At 36.3% G+C, this 17,591-nt stretch overlaps 1 protein-coding gene across 1 annotated transcript; it reads right to left on the bottom strand.

Annotated features, from left to right (window-relative positions):
• Nucleotides 1-475: 475 nt before the first annotated feature.
• On the bottom strand, nt 476-16,658 carry MARCOL (MARCO like). Its single transcript, XM_033181568.1, has 4 exons — nt 16,610-16,658; nt 11,531-12,786; nt 1,555-1,676; nt 476-594 (listed from the first exon to the last, which is right to left on the bottom strand). Coding segments are annotated over exons 1-4 (1,428 nt in total). The 3' UTR covers nt 476-593.
• Nucleotides 16,659-17,591: the final 933 nt, after the last annotated feature.

A 17,591-nucleotide genomic window follows, 5' to 3' on the forward strand; every position in this document is an offset into this window, starting at 1 on the left:
ATAGAAGATTTATTTGGTACATGGTTTGATGGGCCCTCTGAGTCAATCAGCGTGTCCTTAAAAAGATCTTAAATCATCTTTTTTCATCATGTCCAGAGACAAACTTTGTTAGAAAAACCTGGAATGTGGTATTGAATTGCAGTTTCTTTAGCTCTGCTAGATCCCTAAATCAGTATTCCTAAAGTGAGGAATCTTCATTTTTTTACATGTAATTCTGAGAGTTTTAGATCTATTCGGATTTACAAATTGTTGACCTAGGTCCTGAAGTGTTATCCCTGAAGGAAAGAACAGAATTCACAACTGTTTTGGCACTTTGGGAACAGAGGAATCACATACAATTTGTGAAAGTCTAGAAAAAAAAATCCAAGAAATCAGAAATTACTCTGGAACTGACTTTATTTGATGTGGAACAAACTTGAAAAGTATGCAGGATTCATCAGATCTGTAAGATTCAAGCTGATCTCACAATGGAACTCCCAAGGAAATTATTGTTTGAGGGGACTTGCCAGTGAATTTTGACTTCCAAGTAATTTGGTTCACATAAATGCTTAGCATTCTCCCTCATGATTCAGACTCAGTTTTCCTTTACTCAATCTGAAAAAAATGAGAGAAATAAAGGATCGAGTAGTTGTAGCAGCATCATAAAGAGAAAATCAGATTATTTAAAAATCACTTGGAAAGGAACAGACCTAGATGCTGGCTTGTGTGGTTTTCATTGACTGCCCCAAGAATCTGTGCACTTTGAGTCAGTTCCTTCTCATCTCTGGGCCAGATGGCTTATCTATAATATGAGGGAAGTCGTGCCTAATGCCCTTCCTCATTCAAACGGCACGGCTACTGGGGACACTGAACTTTTAATTAATTTATTTCTGCAATAAGAATTTACAAAGTACTTACAAATTCTAGAACTCTTGAAACAAAACAAATATTCTTACGTTATCCCCACCTTTCATAGCTGAACATTCAAAAATTCTAAAAGCTAAATTATCTAACATGTTTTAGCTGCATGTTACAATTTAAAACAGTTATAAAATGTATTTCTGTAGGTAGTGTGTAACTCAAAGGTTTGATTCACTCACCAAATCCAAATTTTGCTATTGTTATTTAGGATTAACATATAATTGAGTAGGCAACAATTGGTAATCAATTGGCTTCACAGTCGTTTTTATGCTCTGATATGTTTCATTTGTCTGTCTTCTATTGCAGGAATAAAAACTTCATGCAAGCAGGGATTTCTGTGTTTTGCTTACCATTTTACACCCAGTTCTTAGAGCACTTTCTGCTATATAATTAACATTCAATAAATATTTGCTAAATAAATTACTCAAAAGTAAACTTACTTCTACTTTAATAACTGAATAAACCACATTCTTCCAGGAATTGACTGAATTTACTGTTCAAGGTTTAATTTAAGTATCTTTTAGTTTTCTTTGGGCAAATAATAGCCTTGGTACTATTAAGAGAAAAATACAGAGAAATGAAGAGCAATCATCTTTTATTCCCTGTGAAACAGAATAGCACTTCCTCATATAAACAGATATAAAACCTTCTTACCACTTTGCTTCTTTAAGTATGCAGTGGTTACCATAGGTTTTTCCATCAGAACCACAGACTGGTTTGTAGACAGATTGACATTTTGTTTTTCTAATTGAATTTTCACTGCTGGCACTGCCAGTCTGTAGAAATGTGAAAGATTATCAGGTAGGAGTAGGGTAATTAATTTAATTCAGATATTATAATAAAAATATTCATTATGCACTAATTATTAAGCATTGTAATCAACCAATTATTTTATTGATTCTTGTATTTAATTCTTACAACAGAACTGGAAAAGGGGTATTTTTTGGTGGAGCAAGATAGCAAAGAGAAGATTCCACTGATCCTCCTCCCCACGCCAACAAGGACACCAATTTAACAACTATCTACACAAAAGTAGCATCTAGGTAAGAACCAAAAATCAGGTGAGCTCTCACAGTATCTAGTTTGAACTGCATCACTGAAAGAGACACTAAAAAGGTGAGGAAAGACAGTCTGGAATTGCTGATGCCACCCGTCTCTCATCCCGTTGCAGAGGCAGCATGGCATGGACAGAGAATCTGTGTACTTGGGAGAAAGAGAGCACAGCAATTGTGAGACATTGCACTGAAATCAGTGCTGCCCTGTCACAGCAGAAGGCAAAACTGAGTTGAACTCAAATGATGCCCACCCACGGAGCGAGCAGTTAAATCACGCCTAGCCAAAGGAGAATTGCCCATCTCAGCAGTCAGAACTTGAGCTCTGGCAAGCCTTGCTACCATGGGCTAACGTGCTCTGGGGTTCTACATAAATTTGAAAGACAGTCTAGACCTCAAGGACTGCAAATCCTAGGTTAGTCTTACTGCTTAACAGAGCTCAGAACCAGTAGACCTGGGGGGCACATGACCTGAGACAGCCAGGGTGACTAAGGGAGTGCTTGCACCACCCCTCCCCCAACTCCAGGCTAAAAGGTTCTCAGCTCCAAAAGAGACCTCTTCTTTTCACTTGAGGAGAAGACAGGGAAGAGTAAAGATATCTAAGATGTTATGCATCTTGGATACCAGCTCAGCAACAATAGGAGAGGGCACCAGTTAGAGTCATGAGGCCCCTTTCCAGACACTAGCTCCCAGATGACACACCCTAAGCCAGGAGGGAACTTTCTGCCTTGAAGGGAAGGATCCAGTCCTTTCAGGACCCATCACCTGCTGATAAAGAACCCTTGGGCCCCGAATAATCAGCAGCAATTCCCAAGTAGTACACCAAGGGCCTTGAGTGAGACTCTGAGACTTGATGGCTTCAGGTGAGACTTAATACAATCCCAGCTGTGATGACTATTGGAAGAGACTCTTTCTGCTTGAGAAAAGTGGAAGGAAGAGTAAATAGGGCTTTGTTTTGCACCGTAGGTACCAGCTTAGCCACAGGGGCATAGACCACCAAGCAGGCTCTTAGGGTCCCTAATTATAGGCCTTGGCTCTTGAATGGCATTTCCAGACCTGCCCTGGGTAAGAGCAGAGACAAGTCCCTTGAAGGATAGGTCTAAGGCCAGGCAGCAATCACCACAAGCTGACTAAGAAGCGCTTGGACCCTAAGGTAACATCGGTGGTAACCTGGCAGTATTCCCCATGGGCCTTAGATGGTGGTGACCACAGGGTGAGGCTCCTCTGCCTGTGGAAAGGAAGGGGAAGAGTGTTAAAAACTGCATCTTGTGGTTTGAGTGCCAGCTCAGCTGCAGCACAATAGAACACCTGGTTGACTTCTAAGCTTTTTGAATCCAGTCTGTGGCTCCTGGATGGCACCTCTCTCTGAACTAGCCCAGGGACTGGGGGAGTTCACCACCCTCTAGAGAAGGATGCAAGCCTGGCAGGCTTTGCCATCTGCTGATTATAGAGTTCCAGGGCCTGAGAAAACATACATAGTAGCCCAGCAATGTTACAGTGGTGAGACCCAGTGCTGTACTGTCTTCAGGACTGACCTAGCTACTGATGGTGGCCACTGAGATAATTGTGTCACCCGATACCCAGTTCTAGGCAGGTCAGAATATAGAGAGAGACTATTTGCTTGTAAGAAAGTGAGAGAAGAAAATAAGAATCTCTGCCTTGTAATCCAGATAATTCTTCTGGATGTTATCCAAGATGATCAAGGCGGTACCTCTATGTGTCTGCAAGAAACACAGTGTTACTGGGATTGGGGTGCCCCCTAATGCAAATACAACTTAGATCACAAGATCACAGCACTCAAGTTCTTTCATATATCTGGAAAGCCTGCCCAAGAAGGATGGGCAGAAACGAGCCCAAAATGCAAAAACTACAATAAATGCTTAACTCTTCAATGCTCAGATAACAACGAACATGCAGAAACATCAGGACCACTCAGGAAATCATGACTCACCAAATGAACCAGGGGCCAAGGGAGAGGCACCAGGGACCAGTTCTGGAGAAACAGAGACCTTTTGGGCAGGTAATTCAAAACAGCTCTTTTGAGAAAACTCAAAGACATTCAAGATAACACAGAGAAGGAATTCAGAATTTTATCAGATAAATTTAACAAACAGATTGAAATAATTGAAAAGAATCAAGGGGAAATTCTGGAGCTGAAAAATACAATTGGCATATCAAAGAATACATCAGAGTCTTTTAATAACAGAATTGATCAAGTAAAAGAAAAAATTAGTGAGCTTGAAGACAGGCTATTTGAAAATACACAGAGGAGAAAAAAATAATAAAATACAATGAAGCATGCCTACAGATCTAGAAAATAGCCTCAAAAGGGCAATTCTAAAAGTTATTGTCCTTAAAGAGAGGCAGAGAAAGATATAAGAATAGAAAATTTATTCAAAGAGATAATAAAAGAACTTTCCAAACATAGAGGAAGTTATCAACATTAAAGTACAAGAAAGTTATAGAAAACCAGGCAGATTTAACCCAAAGAAGATAACCTCAAGTCATTTAATAATTAAACTTTCAAATACCAAGGATAAAGAAAGAATCCTAAAAGCAGGGAGAGAAAAGAAACAAATAGCATACAGTGGATCTCCCGTATGTCTGGCTGCAGATTTTCTGTGGAAACCATACATGCTAGGAGAGAGTAGCATGATCTAATTAACATACTGAAGGAAAAAAAAACTTTAACCCTAGAATAGTAAATCTAGAAAACATATCCTCCAAACAGGCAGGAGAAATAAAGATTTTATGACACAAACAAAAGCTGAGGGATTTTATCAATATCAGACCTGTGTTATAAGAAATGCTAAAGGGAACACTTCAATCAGAAAGAAAAGGCTGTGAATGAGCAATAAGAAATCATCTGCAGATACAAAACTCACTGGTAATAATAAATGCACAGGAAAACATAGAATATTATAACACCATAATTGTGGTATATAGACTACTCTTAAGAAGAGAGACTAAATGATGAACCAATCAAAAATAATAACTATAATGACTTTTCATGATATCCAGAGGCTGGGTATAGTGGCTCAAGCCTGTAATCCCAGCACTTTGGGAGGCTAAGACAGGTAGATCACTTGAGGTCAGGAGTTCAAGACCAGCCTGGTCAACATAGCGAAACATCATCTCTACTAAAAATACAAAAATTAACTAGGCTTAGTGGTGCACACCTGTTATCCCAGCTACTCTACTCCAGAGGCTTAGGCAGGAGAATCGCTTGAACCTGGGAGGCAGAGGCTGCAATGAGCTGAGATCACACCACTGCACACCAGCCTGGGCAACAGAGTGAAATGCTCTCTCTCTCTCTCTCTTTCTCTCCCTCTTTCTCTCTCTCTCATTCTCTCTCTCTTTCTCTCTCTCACACACACACACACACACACTTCCAATGCTCTGTTGCCTACAAGAAACACACTTCAGGCCATGTGTGGTGTCTCATGCCTGTAATCCTGGCACTTTGGGAGGCTGAGGCAGGTGGATCTCTTGAGGTCAGGAGTTCTAGACCAGCCTGGCCAACACGGTGAAACCCCATCTCTACTAAAAGTACAAGAATTAGCTGGTCATGGTGGCTTACACCTGTAATCCCAACTACTTGGAAGGCTGAAGGAGAAGAATCACTTGAACCTGGGAGGCAGAGGTTTCAGTGATCTGAGATTTTGCCGCTACACTCCAGCCTGTGCTACACAGTGAGAGTTTGTCCTCCCATCCCCCCAAAAAAAGAAAGAGAAAAAGAAGAAAAAGAATAAGTACAACTTCATCTGTAAAGATACACATAGACAGAAAACAAAGGGATGAAGAATAATACCGCATGCCATGCCAATGGGAACCACAAAAGAGCAGGAGTAGTTAGACAGAATAAATTTCAATATAAAAGCTATAAAAAGAGAAAAGGCCACTTTATAATGATAAAGGTGTCAATTCAGTAAGGACATACAACAATTGTAAGTATATATTTACTCAACACTGGAAAACACAGATATACAAAGAAAATATTATTAGAGCCAAAGAGAGAGAGATCCCAAAAGAATAATAGCTGGAGACTTAACACCACACTTTCAGCATTAGACAGATCTTCCATACAGAAGGCACAAGAAGAAATATTGTATTTAATCTACACTACAGAACTGATGGACCTAATAAATATTTACAAAACATTTCATTCAATGGCTGCAGAATGCACACTGTTCTCCTCAGCAGATAAATTATTCTCAAGGATAGACCACATGTTAGCTCACAAAGAAAGTCTTAAAATATTCAAAAAATGTTGCAATAATGTTAAGCATCTTCTCTTACCACAATGTAATAAAACTAGAAATCATTAATAAAATGAATTTTGAAAACTATCCAAACACATGGAAATTAAATAAAATATACCTGAGTAACCAGTGAGTCCATGAAAAAATTAAAAATAAAATTAAAAATTTTCTTGAAACAAGTGATAATGGAAACACAACATGCCAAAACCTATGGGATACCGTAAAAGCAGTACTAAGAGGTAAGTTTGTAGCTATAAGGACCTACATCAAAAAAGAAGAAAGCCTTCAAGTAAATAACCCAATGATGCATCTTGCAGAACTAGAAAAGCAAGAGCAAACCAGATCCAAAATTAGCAGAAGAAAAGAAATAGTAAAGATCAAAGCAGAAATAAATGAAGTAGAAATGAAGAAAACAACGTAAAAGATCAATGAAGCATAAGGTTTTTTTTTTTGAAAAGTTAAACAAAATAGACAAACTGTTAGCCAGACTAAGAAAAACAGAGAGAAGTTCAAAAATAAATAAAATTAGAGATGAACGACGAGGCATTACAACAATACTGCAGAAACTCAAAGGATCATTAGTGACCACTATAAGCAGCTATATGCAAATAAATTGGAAAATCTAGAAGAAATGGACAAACTCCTAGACACATACAACCTCAACTTGAACCATGAGGATATATAAAACCTGAACAGATAAATAATAAGTAACGAAATTAAGCCATACGAAAAAGTCACTCAGTAAAGAAAAGCTCAGTATCTGATGGCTTCACTGCTTATTTCTATCAAACAATTAATGATGATCTAATATAATTTCTACTCAAACTATTCTGAAAAATAGAGAAGGGAATACTTCCAATCCTACGAGGCCAGTATTATCTTGAAACCAAAACCAGACAAAGTGACATCAGAAAAAGAAAACAATAGCCCAATGGATCTGATAAATATTGATGCAAAAATTCTCAACAAAATACTAGCAAACCATATTCAACAACACATTAGAAAGATCATTCATCATGACCAACTGGGATTTATCCTAGGGGTGCAAGGATGCTTCAACATACACAAATTAATTAATGTGATATGTCATGTTAACAAAATAAAGAACAAAAACTACATGATCATTTCAATTAATGCTGAAAAAGCATTTGATAAAATTCAACATCCTTTTATGATAAAAAGCCTTAGAAATCTGGATATAGAAAGATTATACCTCAACAAAATAAAGGCGGTGTACAGCAGACTCACAGCTAGTGTTAAGCTAAATGAGGAAAAACCAAAACCCTTTCCTCCAAGATTGGGAACACAACAAGGATGCACACTTTCACAACTTTTATTCAACACAGTACTGTAAGTCCTCCTGGTGCAATCAGACAAGAGAGACATAAAGGGCATCCAAATTGGAAAGAAAGAAGCCAAATTATCCTTGTTTGCAGGTAATCTGATCTTATGTTTGGAAAAACCTAAAGACTCCACCAAAAAAACTATTTGAACTGATAAACAAATTCAGTAAAGTTGCAGGAAAGGAAAACAACACAGAAAAATCAGGATTTTACATGCCAATAGTGAACAATCTGAAAAAGAAATCAAGAAAGTAATTCAATTGACCTTAGTTACAAATTAAATTAAATACATAGGTATTAACTTAGCCAACGAAGTGAAAGATCTCTATAATAAAAACTATAAAACATTGGTGCAGAAATTAAAGCAGACACTAAAAACTGGAAAGGCATTTTACGTTCATGGATTGAAAGAATCAATGTTGTTAAAATGTCTATACTACCCAAAACAATCTACAGATTCAATGCAATCCCTATCAAAATCCCAATGACATTCTTCACAGAGATAGAAAAAACAATGCTAAAATTTATATGGAAACAAAAAGTACCCAGAATAACCAAAGCTATTATAAGCAAAAGAAAACAAAACAAAAAAGAGAACTTGGGAAATCACATTACCTGAGTTCAAATTATGCTATAGAGCTATAGTAACCAAAATGGCATGGTACTGTTATAAAAGCAGATACATAAATCAGTGGAACACAATAGAGAACCCAGAGATAAATCCGTATGTCCACAGTGAACCCATTTTTGGCAAAGGTGCCAAGAACATACACTGGGAAAAGGACAGTCTTCAATAAACAATGCTGGGAAAACTGGATATCTATATACAGAAAAATGAAACTACAATCCTATCTCTCACCGTATACCAAAATCGACTCAAAATGGATTAAAGACTTAAATCTAAGACCTCAAACAATGAAACTACTACAAGAAAACTTTGGTGAAACTCTCTTGGGCATTGGACTGGCAAAGATTTCTTGAGTAATGCCTAACACAGACAACCATAGCAAAAATGGACCAAAGGACCACATCAGGCTGAGAAACTTCTGCACAGCAAAGGAAACAATCAATGAAGTGAAAAGACACCCACAGAATGAAAGAAAATATTTGCAAACTACTCACCTGGTAAGGGCTTAATAACCAGAATATTGTAAGGAGCTCAAAAAATCTACAGTAAAAATTCTAGTAACTCAATTAAAAAATGGGCAAAAAAATCTGTATAGATATTTTTCCAAAGAATAAATAAGTAGATATTTTTCAAAAGTATAAATACAAGTATATGTAAAGGTGCTAAGCATCATTAATTATCAGACAAATGCAAATACAAACTACAATGATACATCTTCCCAGTTAAAATGGCTCTTTTTCAAAAGTCAAGCAGTAAAAAATTCTGGCGAGAATGTGGAGGAAAGTGAATCCTTGTACACTGTTGGTAAGAACGTAAATTAATATAAACACATGGAGAATAGTTTGGAGGTTCCTCAAAAACTAAAAATAGAGGTAACTTACGATCTAGTAATCCCACTCCTAGGCATATATCCAAAAGAAAGGAAGTCAGTATATTTAAGAGATATCTCCACCCCCATGTTTATGGCAGCACTATTCACAATAGCCAATATTTGGAAGCAACTTAAGTTTCCATCAAGAAATGAATGCATAAAGAAAATGTGATACATATACACAGTGGAGTACTACTCAGCCATAAAAAAGAATGAGATCCTGTCATTAGCATAACATGGGTGGACCTGGAGGCTATTATGTTAAGTGAAACAAGCCAAACACAGAAAGACAAACTTCACATGTTCTCACTTATCTGTGGGAACTATATTTTAATTGAAGTCATGGAGACAGACAGTAGAAGGATGTTTACTAGAAGCTGGGAAGTGTAGCTGGGAGAGGAGGGGAAGTGAAGATGGTTAGTAAGTATAAAATATAGAATGAATAAGACCTAGCATTCACTAGCACTACAGGGTGATTCTAGTCAAAAGTAATTGAACTGGACATTTTAAAATAACTAAAAGAGTATAGTTGGATTGTAACACAGAGGATAAATGCTTGAGAAGATGGATACCCCATTTACCTTGATATGATTATTACACATTGCATGGCTGTATCAAAATACCTTGTGTAACCCATAAATATATATACTACCATGTACCTTCAAAGCATTAAAAAATTACAAACATTTTAAAAGAGTATATTTTGTCCTATTTTATACCTGCACGCATAAAGGCATAATGGATTTAAGTGACAAGCTTAAAATTATGGGTAGATTAAATGTCCAAGATGTGATTCAAACTCTGTTATCTACTCCAAGTTGCCTGCTCTTACTATAAGTCAGACTGCCTCTATTTTAATTTTCTGGAGGCAATTCTTCCTCTACATGGAAAAACAATTGTCAGGGAAAAGTCATACAAGCAAATACAAAACACATACAGTCATAATTTGTTGATTCCCTTTTTTTGGTATATCCATTAAAAAAATTATATAGGAAGTAGGATTATGCAGGACTCATTTAAATAATTCCTGATGCATTTTCTTTGGATGTGAGCTAAATGGCAGAAGCCTGTGAATATAAGTAAGCTTTGACTAGCAGATGAGAACAGAGACATTAATGAGAATGATGAGACATTTTTGCTAGAGGATGTGGTATTCTCAGAGTTGAGATGTTACAGAAAGATAAAAAATGCCTCCATATTTTCCAAATCATACAACCTTTTCATGAAGATCAATTTATTTCACACTTACTCTGTTAACTGGACATGGTTATTTCTCCTATTTTAGAATAAATACAAAATTACAAAATTTTAAGTGACATCCTAAAAACTCAGAGACCTGCTGGTGATGGCATTAAGATCTGAATGGTAGGGAGTCTCTCTGAGAGATTGCTACTTCATGCCAGCCAAGTGATAATAACTAAGAGAACAAATGACTTTCGTCTGGAAGGCTTGTGAGGGATGAAAATTTATGAGGTAAAAAAATAAAGTTTCCATTAAGATGATAAATTAGAGAAAGGGTTCTAGAAAACGGTTTTGAATGTGAGTATCAAATGGAGTATTCAAAGCAATTATTAAATAAATCAAGAGGCTGATTGTTGGAAGAGAGGCAGGCAAGTGAAAGTAAAAGCGCAGCAGGACTCAGAAGGGAATACAGGAGACATGTGCATCAGATAGCTGTTCACCTATTTGAAATGGTGGCTTCCAAGTAACAGGCATGTATCTATCCATCTAACATGCAATTCAGGAGAACTTACTATATGCCACACTTATTCTAAGTTCTGGGGTTACAGGTTTGAAAATAAATGGTACTTTCTTCAAGAAGTTCATTATCTAGCTGAATAAATAGACACTAAATTACAAAGCAATAAGGTGTGTTTAACAATAGAAGAAATCATTAGTATTAGGAATACATGAGTGGAAAATCAAAGGGCTCTGTATGACATGGGTGGTGTGTGAGCAACAGTGACATGAAATGAGGCTAAACAGTATGCAGTATAATCATGAAAATCTGTAAATTCTGTGTTTAGGAGTTTAAATTACGTCTTCTAGGTAGTATGAAGCCACTGGGGAATTTCAAGTAGGGGTCTAAAATATCAGAGAGGATTTTTGATTTAGGAATATTACTTCAGTGATTTGTAGATTATAGATGGGATAAAAATGGATATGAAAACTAAACTTGGCAAAGTTGCATGCTCAGTTGATGAGGATCTGAGTTTCTCTAGTATAGGTAGAGAGGTTTGAGTGGAAAATAATAGAGGGAAATGAAAGATAGAATAGAAGGGCAGTACATTCATTAATAATCATAAGTGTTATGCATGAAAATAATCAGCTCCAAAGTTCTTCTCATTTTGTTTAATCAGTGTCATTGCAAGTGATTTTTCGTTAACACATTGTGGTTTTTAAAGCATTTTAAGTCTTGGAAAAGAGAATTGCTGGGTCAAGTTGACTGAGAAAAAGAAGTTATTAACACTAACCTGAAAGTCCATTATATTGCCATCGAAAGTGTTGTCGATATTTTTTCTTTGTCGTTGGTTGTAAAGTGACCTAAATTTTCTTTGTCGGCTAGATGACCCTGGTTTCCCCTGATGCCTAGAAGATCCCAGATCTCCTTGCTGGTTAGATGACCCTGGCTTCCCCTGATGCTTAGAAGATTCTAGATCTCCTTGCTGGCTAGATGCCCCTGGCTTCCCTTGTTGACTAGATGCCCCTGGCTTCCCTTGATGGCTAGATGACACTGGCTTCCCTTGATGACTAGATGAGCCTAGATTCCCTTGTTGGCTAGAAGACTCTGGCTTTCCCTGTTGGCTAGAAGATCCTATATTCCCTTGCTGGCTAGATAATCCTAGATTTCCTTGATGTCTGGATAACCCTGCCTTCCCCTGTTTGCTAGAAGGTCCTTGATTCCCTTGTTGGCTAGATAAATGTAGATTTCCTTGTTGGCTACATGATCCTGGCTTCCCTTGTTGACTAGATGCCCCTGGCTTCCCCTGTTGGCTAGAAGATCCTGGCTTCCCCTGTTGGCCAGAAGATCCTAGATTTCCTTGTTGGTTAGACGACCCTGGCTTCCCCTGTTGGCTAGAAGACCCTGGATTTCCTTGTTGGCTAGAAGATCCTAGATTTCCCTGTTGGCTAGATGACCCTGGCTTCCCTTGCTGGTCAGATGATTCTGGCTTCTCTTGATGGCTAGATAAACCCAGATGCCCTTGTAGGCTAGAAGATCCTAAATTCCCTTTCTGGGTAGATGACCCTAGATTCCCTTGTTGGCTAGATGATCCTGGCTTCCCCTGTTGGCTAGATGACCCCACCATCACTTTCCGGCTAAATGACCCTGGTTTCCCTTGTTGGCCAGATGACCCTGGATTTCCCTGTTGGGTAGAAAACCCTGGTTTCCCTAGTTGGCTAGAAGATCCTGATTTTTCCTGCATATTAGAAGATTCTGGATTCCCTTTTTGGTTAGATTTTCCTGAATTATTTAAAATCTCAGGCTGGTTTAAAACTCCTGCTCTCCCTGGCTTAAAGTTTCTTAGTTTCTCTAGCTTGTTAAAATATCCTGGTTGTCCTTGAAGACTAAATGTTCCCGGATTTCCTTGTGTATAACTACCTCCTTGCTCATTAGAATCCCTTTGTCCTCCTAGATGGTTAGCTTCATGTTTTTTCTCCAGAATAAGTGCAGGTTCTGAATTCTCTTCTAGTTTGAAAACAGTGGTGTTTGAAATCTGGGTTGAAGATGCTGGAATAATAACACAACCAGAAAGAATGAAAATTAAGTTATTTAATTAAACCATTTTAAATCAACATTTGTCCAAGATATCGTATGTTTTTAATGTTTTCTTGTTTTTTAACCAAACCCCAAGATAAAATCTTCTTATTCTTCCTCATATCCTGAATATTTGGGTTCCTTTTTTTTTTCTTTACTGTACTACATGGATTTCTAAAATTAGAGGATCAATCCAACTTACCCCATTTCTAAATCATAAAGTCTGAATTATTTGAATTGAGCCTTCATTCTACCCCAATTCCTTTAAGTGGTTTTCTGATTAATCAAACTGGCTCTGCTCAATGCTCATTATAAACTTATTTTTTCACATCAAGTACTTTATTTCTAATTTTCCAGCTTCACTTTAAAGGTGACGCCATCAACTTTCCAGACAGGAAAAGGCTGTCAGACGTGAGCCCCACTTTATTCTTCACTCTTCCATCTCTATACATGTTATCTGTAGCCATCTTTCTTTCCATTTCCCCAAAACAGATGTTTTCTTTCTCCTTCAGAACATGTTTTTTCAATCAGCTTTATGTTCACCATTTCCAACAAAAGGCCTAGGATCAATGACGCTCTCTCTGGTAGTTATATTTCTTCTTTCTGTTTTGGTCAAACTACTTAAGAGAATGGTAAATATCACAATTATTTGTTAAAACCTGTTTTATTGCTTCTCCAACTTATTTGGGAAGCCCACCTATGCCCTAATGAAATATATATAATTGTGTGTATGTGTATATGTTTTATGTTTTTTCAGATTATATTCCAAAGTAAGCAGGATCTAAAAAACAATAAATAAACAAATGGAGTGACTTTAGAGCTAAGTATAAAAGTAATGCATTAGGTCTATGCTTCTTATCCTTTTTTTTTTTTTTTTGGTAGAAGTGTAATTTTTCTCATCCTTTCCTTCTTGCTTGATAATTCCTCTTTCTTTATTCACTTTCCTAATGTGGGGTTCTCTTAAAGGTTTTAATTAGGCTTACATTTTGTTTTCCGCATAGGCTTTCTTGGTAGTTTTTTCAATCTATGCATTTTTAAATCATTCCGATGTTGATTATTTCAGATGTATACTTAGGGTCTCACTTGAATTTTCAATTGCTCTGCTTTACATTTCCATAGATATGTACATTTGTACCTTCAAGTCAATTTAAGTAAAGTCAAATGATAATCAATTGGTATGCACTGAGCATGCTATGGTATACTACTGCAGGTGATTAAGGTCCTAGTCAAGACACAGAAACTTAGTAGTTAGCAACCTGCTTAACTAAACTGTGGTACAGTGTGGATATGGTTTGTGGGTATAACTTAGACATTCATTCAATTTAACAAAAAATATAAATTTAAAGAATTCGTTATTATAAAAGAACCTTAGAAAGAGCTAGGAATGAACAAGATATTCATGGCCCTGCCCACATGAAGCTGAGAAGTCCAGTAGTTGGGCAAATAAGTAAGACTTTATATTCTAGTAGAATGATCAATGCTATCAAGTGAGGAGTAAACTAGACAATAGTCTACTAATCAAGGAAGCAGAGTATGGAATCCTTTCTTCTTCCTGGAGGAGGAGGTACATAAGAAACGTAAGATTCAACCAGAGAAATTAATGAGAAAAAATAATTTTCTTTAGCTGAGACATGAGTACATGTATGGATTCTTTCAGTTCTAGGAATAAAACATTGCTCATTAACAGTTACTAACACCAAGTAGAAATCAATTAAAGTAGATATATGGATGAAATAGGAAAAAAAAGTTGGCAACATATTTTTATTAATGATTTTCAGTTTTTTTAATGGATGATACAAGTAAATGGAGCCAAATCCTAAAGATGCAAAGAGTAAACAGTTTAAAATGACTCTCCTTTTCTTTCCGGTCTGTACCCCCACTCCAAATGCCCCACAAAAATAATTTCCTACCTAGGACATAATTATTTCCTATTTCCTAGGAAATGGTAAAAGTAACGTGCCTAAGACACCATCACATTTACAGGTTTTTGTGAATTATTTGATGGATATCCTATGTATTTACAAACATATATGAATATAATTATCCACACAATTGGTGGTACACTCTACACAGAGTTCTACTCCTTGTTTTCTCCAAGGACAATCAATATAATGATGGTTTTGCTACATCAATACATATAGAGCATGTTTATTTATTTCCCCTCACTGGTTGCATAGTATCCTATTTTATGGGTTTACCATAATTTACTTAACCAGTGTTCTAGTAATAAACAGGTAGTTTATTTCCCTCTTTTGCTATTGTAAATAATGAATCAATGAAAATCCTAATAATATGTCATTTCTTACATAGATAAGTAAATTTATGAAATAAAAACTAGGGGTAAATTTTTGAGTAATAAGAGGCAATTAAGATATTATAATGTGGTTTTACCATCTATTTTTTAAACTAAAACCTTGGAAAATAAGTATCTTCAGCTTTGCTTTAGTTTGCATTTCTTCCCTTCTGATTTTACAAACTCTAGGATGTGCTTAGCATTGCTTTTCTGGTTCATCTCTCTTCTTCATCTTCCAATCTATATAATCACTGAATCTGGTATTAGTTAATACACTTTCTTCCATCACAAAATACTTTCTAGCACTTAGCAAGGCACTGAAGGTCACAGTAGTTCTAGTACTTGCCATCATGAAATATGAAATATATGTTCTATAAAGGAATTTTATCTGAATATCTGTTTTTCCCCCTTACACACACACACACACATACATACACACACACACACACACACACCCCTATTGCTCTCCTCTTTTCTCTAATTCTATGACTTAACTCTCCTTTTTTTTTCTTGACTCTGTTACTTCAGCAGCTCCTCAGTGGCATTACTGTACAACTTTTCTTACATGTAATTCATTTTTGATATTACCACAAGACAGATATTTCTTAACAAGATGAATATTATCACTCTTGTACTCAAAACTCTGAAACAGCTTTGCAGTTTTTCCAATGAGAAGAGAACCACTATTTTGATGTTACACATATAAAAAGAGGGGGGTCTGAGGCACTTTACTTTTATTATTTCATTTCACTAGGTATAAGAAAGATGGTCAAGTGGGAGCTTATGATTTGGGGATAAATTAGAATCAGCTTCATTATCGTAATTTTTGTCTTGAGAAACATATTAACTGTGTTGTTTATTACCTTGAGAAATTTACATCTCAAAGCTAGAAATTTACATGTCTGAAAATCACCTAACTTTACTGAGGTAAGGAATAGAGAAAAGTAAGTTGAGAGTCAAGTACCTTAGAAAACACAAGTAATGGTAACTAAAGCTATTATCTGTATAGTTCCTGAAACAATCCTATAGGAAAGAATAATAATTTCCATTTTACAAATGAGAAAATTGAGATTCAAGTAAGTTAAACAAGTTTTCTCGAATCACATGGATGGGAAAAAGAATCAGGATTTGAACACGTTATTATTTAACATGCAACCCAGGATCATATCACAAAACCATTTCCTTACAAATTAGGAACTTGAACATTCACAAACTCATAAGTCCCTTAGTCTAAATTCATCTTTCCAGTCTAATGTCTTGCCTTTCCTATTCCCTTGTATCTGTTTCTCTTCAGCCACACCAAACTATTCAATCTTATTTCATTCAGTCACTGTTTTTATGACTCCGGATCTACATTTATTTTGTTGGAAATTTACCTTCTTCCATTTCTCTAACGGATTGCCTATTTTTAAATATTTTGACAATGTATTGCTAAATCACTTAACATTTTTAATTCTTTGCTTTGAGATTTGGAAGGAAAGCTATTGACTGTGACTTTCTTACCTGAGAACATGGCCAGGAGCATGAAGAGAAAGAAAATGAAAGCCCTCATGGTACCGCCAGTTGTTTCAGACTTGGCTGTTGGGTGGAGTTAGGCCTAACTCTGCAGTAGGTGCTCTTCAAAGAAACCATGCTCACTACCACCATGTTATATATTGGAAAAATTCTTCACCCTAACTGGCAAACACTGTCACTGTCTTTCATAAATTACAGAGTAATTTTCATAAACTGGAAGGTATTGCTTCTTGAATAAACTGTCATTTTCAAAATTAGCTCCATCCATGCCCCAACTCCCATAAATATTCAAACTTTAATATCTGTGTATTAGATATCTTCCTTCCAGAAGAAAATTAAAATGATGAAACCCATCTGGGAAAGTGGTAAATTCGGTGTTCACTTTTTTATTGTTAAGGGATGGCTTATCTTTAGTTAGTATTATTTGTTCTCCACGTTTATGTGGCCACAAGAGAAACTTTCAAGTGATTTATGTGTCAATTATTTACCTTAAATTATCTTTTAAAAGCAAGTAAAAATGCATTGAATATCTGTCATTAGTAGTAATGAATGCCCATAGTATTCATCAAGATGAATGATGACAAGTAATGCATTTTTATGAGGTAACAGGAGACAGTAGAGCTCATGTTTAAGAAATAACATTACACAATAGGCATTGTTGCTTCAAGTTATTACGTCAAACAGCAGCTCATGGGAAAATCACCTTGGGATTTTTAGTTGGTCATAAGCTCAATGTTATTAGACATTGGAATATTGTCTTCAAGATTGGTTTCTCTAAATAAGAGAACCTTGAATCAATTGGAGCATGTCCAAAAGATAACTTTGATAATGTGAGGTCTGGAGACCATAAAGCATGAAGTAGATTTATGGCAGTAGGAAATGTAAGCTCAGAAAAGCACAAGCTCAGGAGTGTTATGGTCATTGGCTGCATCTTCTCAAGGGCATCACTATGGAGAAGAAAGATATCATT

This window comes from Trachypithecus francoisi, unplaced genomic scaffold (genome assembly GCF_009764315.1).
Source record: "Trachypithecus francoisi isolate TF-2019V2 unplaced genomic scaffold, Tfra_2.0 Lachesis_group2, whole genome shotgun sequence".
Taxonomy (NCBI): Eukaryota; Metazoa; Chordata; class Mammalia; order Primates; family Cercopithecidae; genus Trachypithecus; species Trachypithecus francoisi.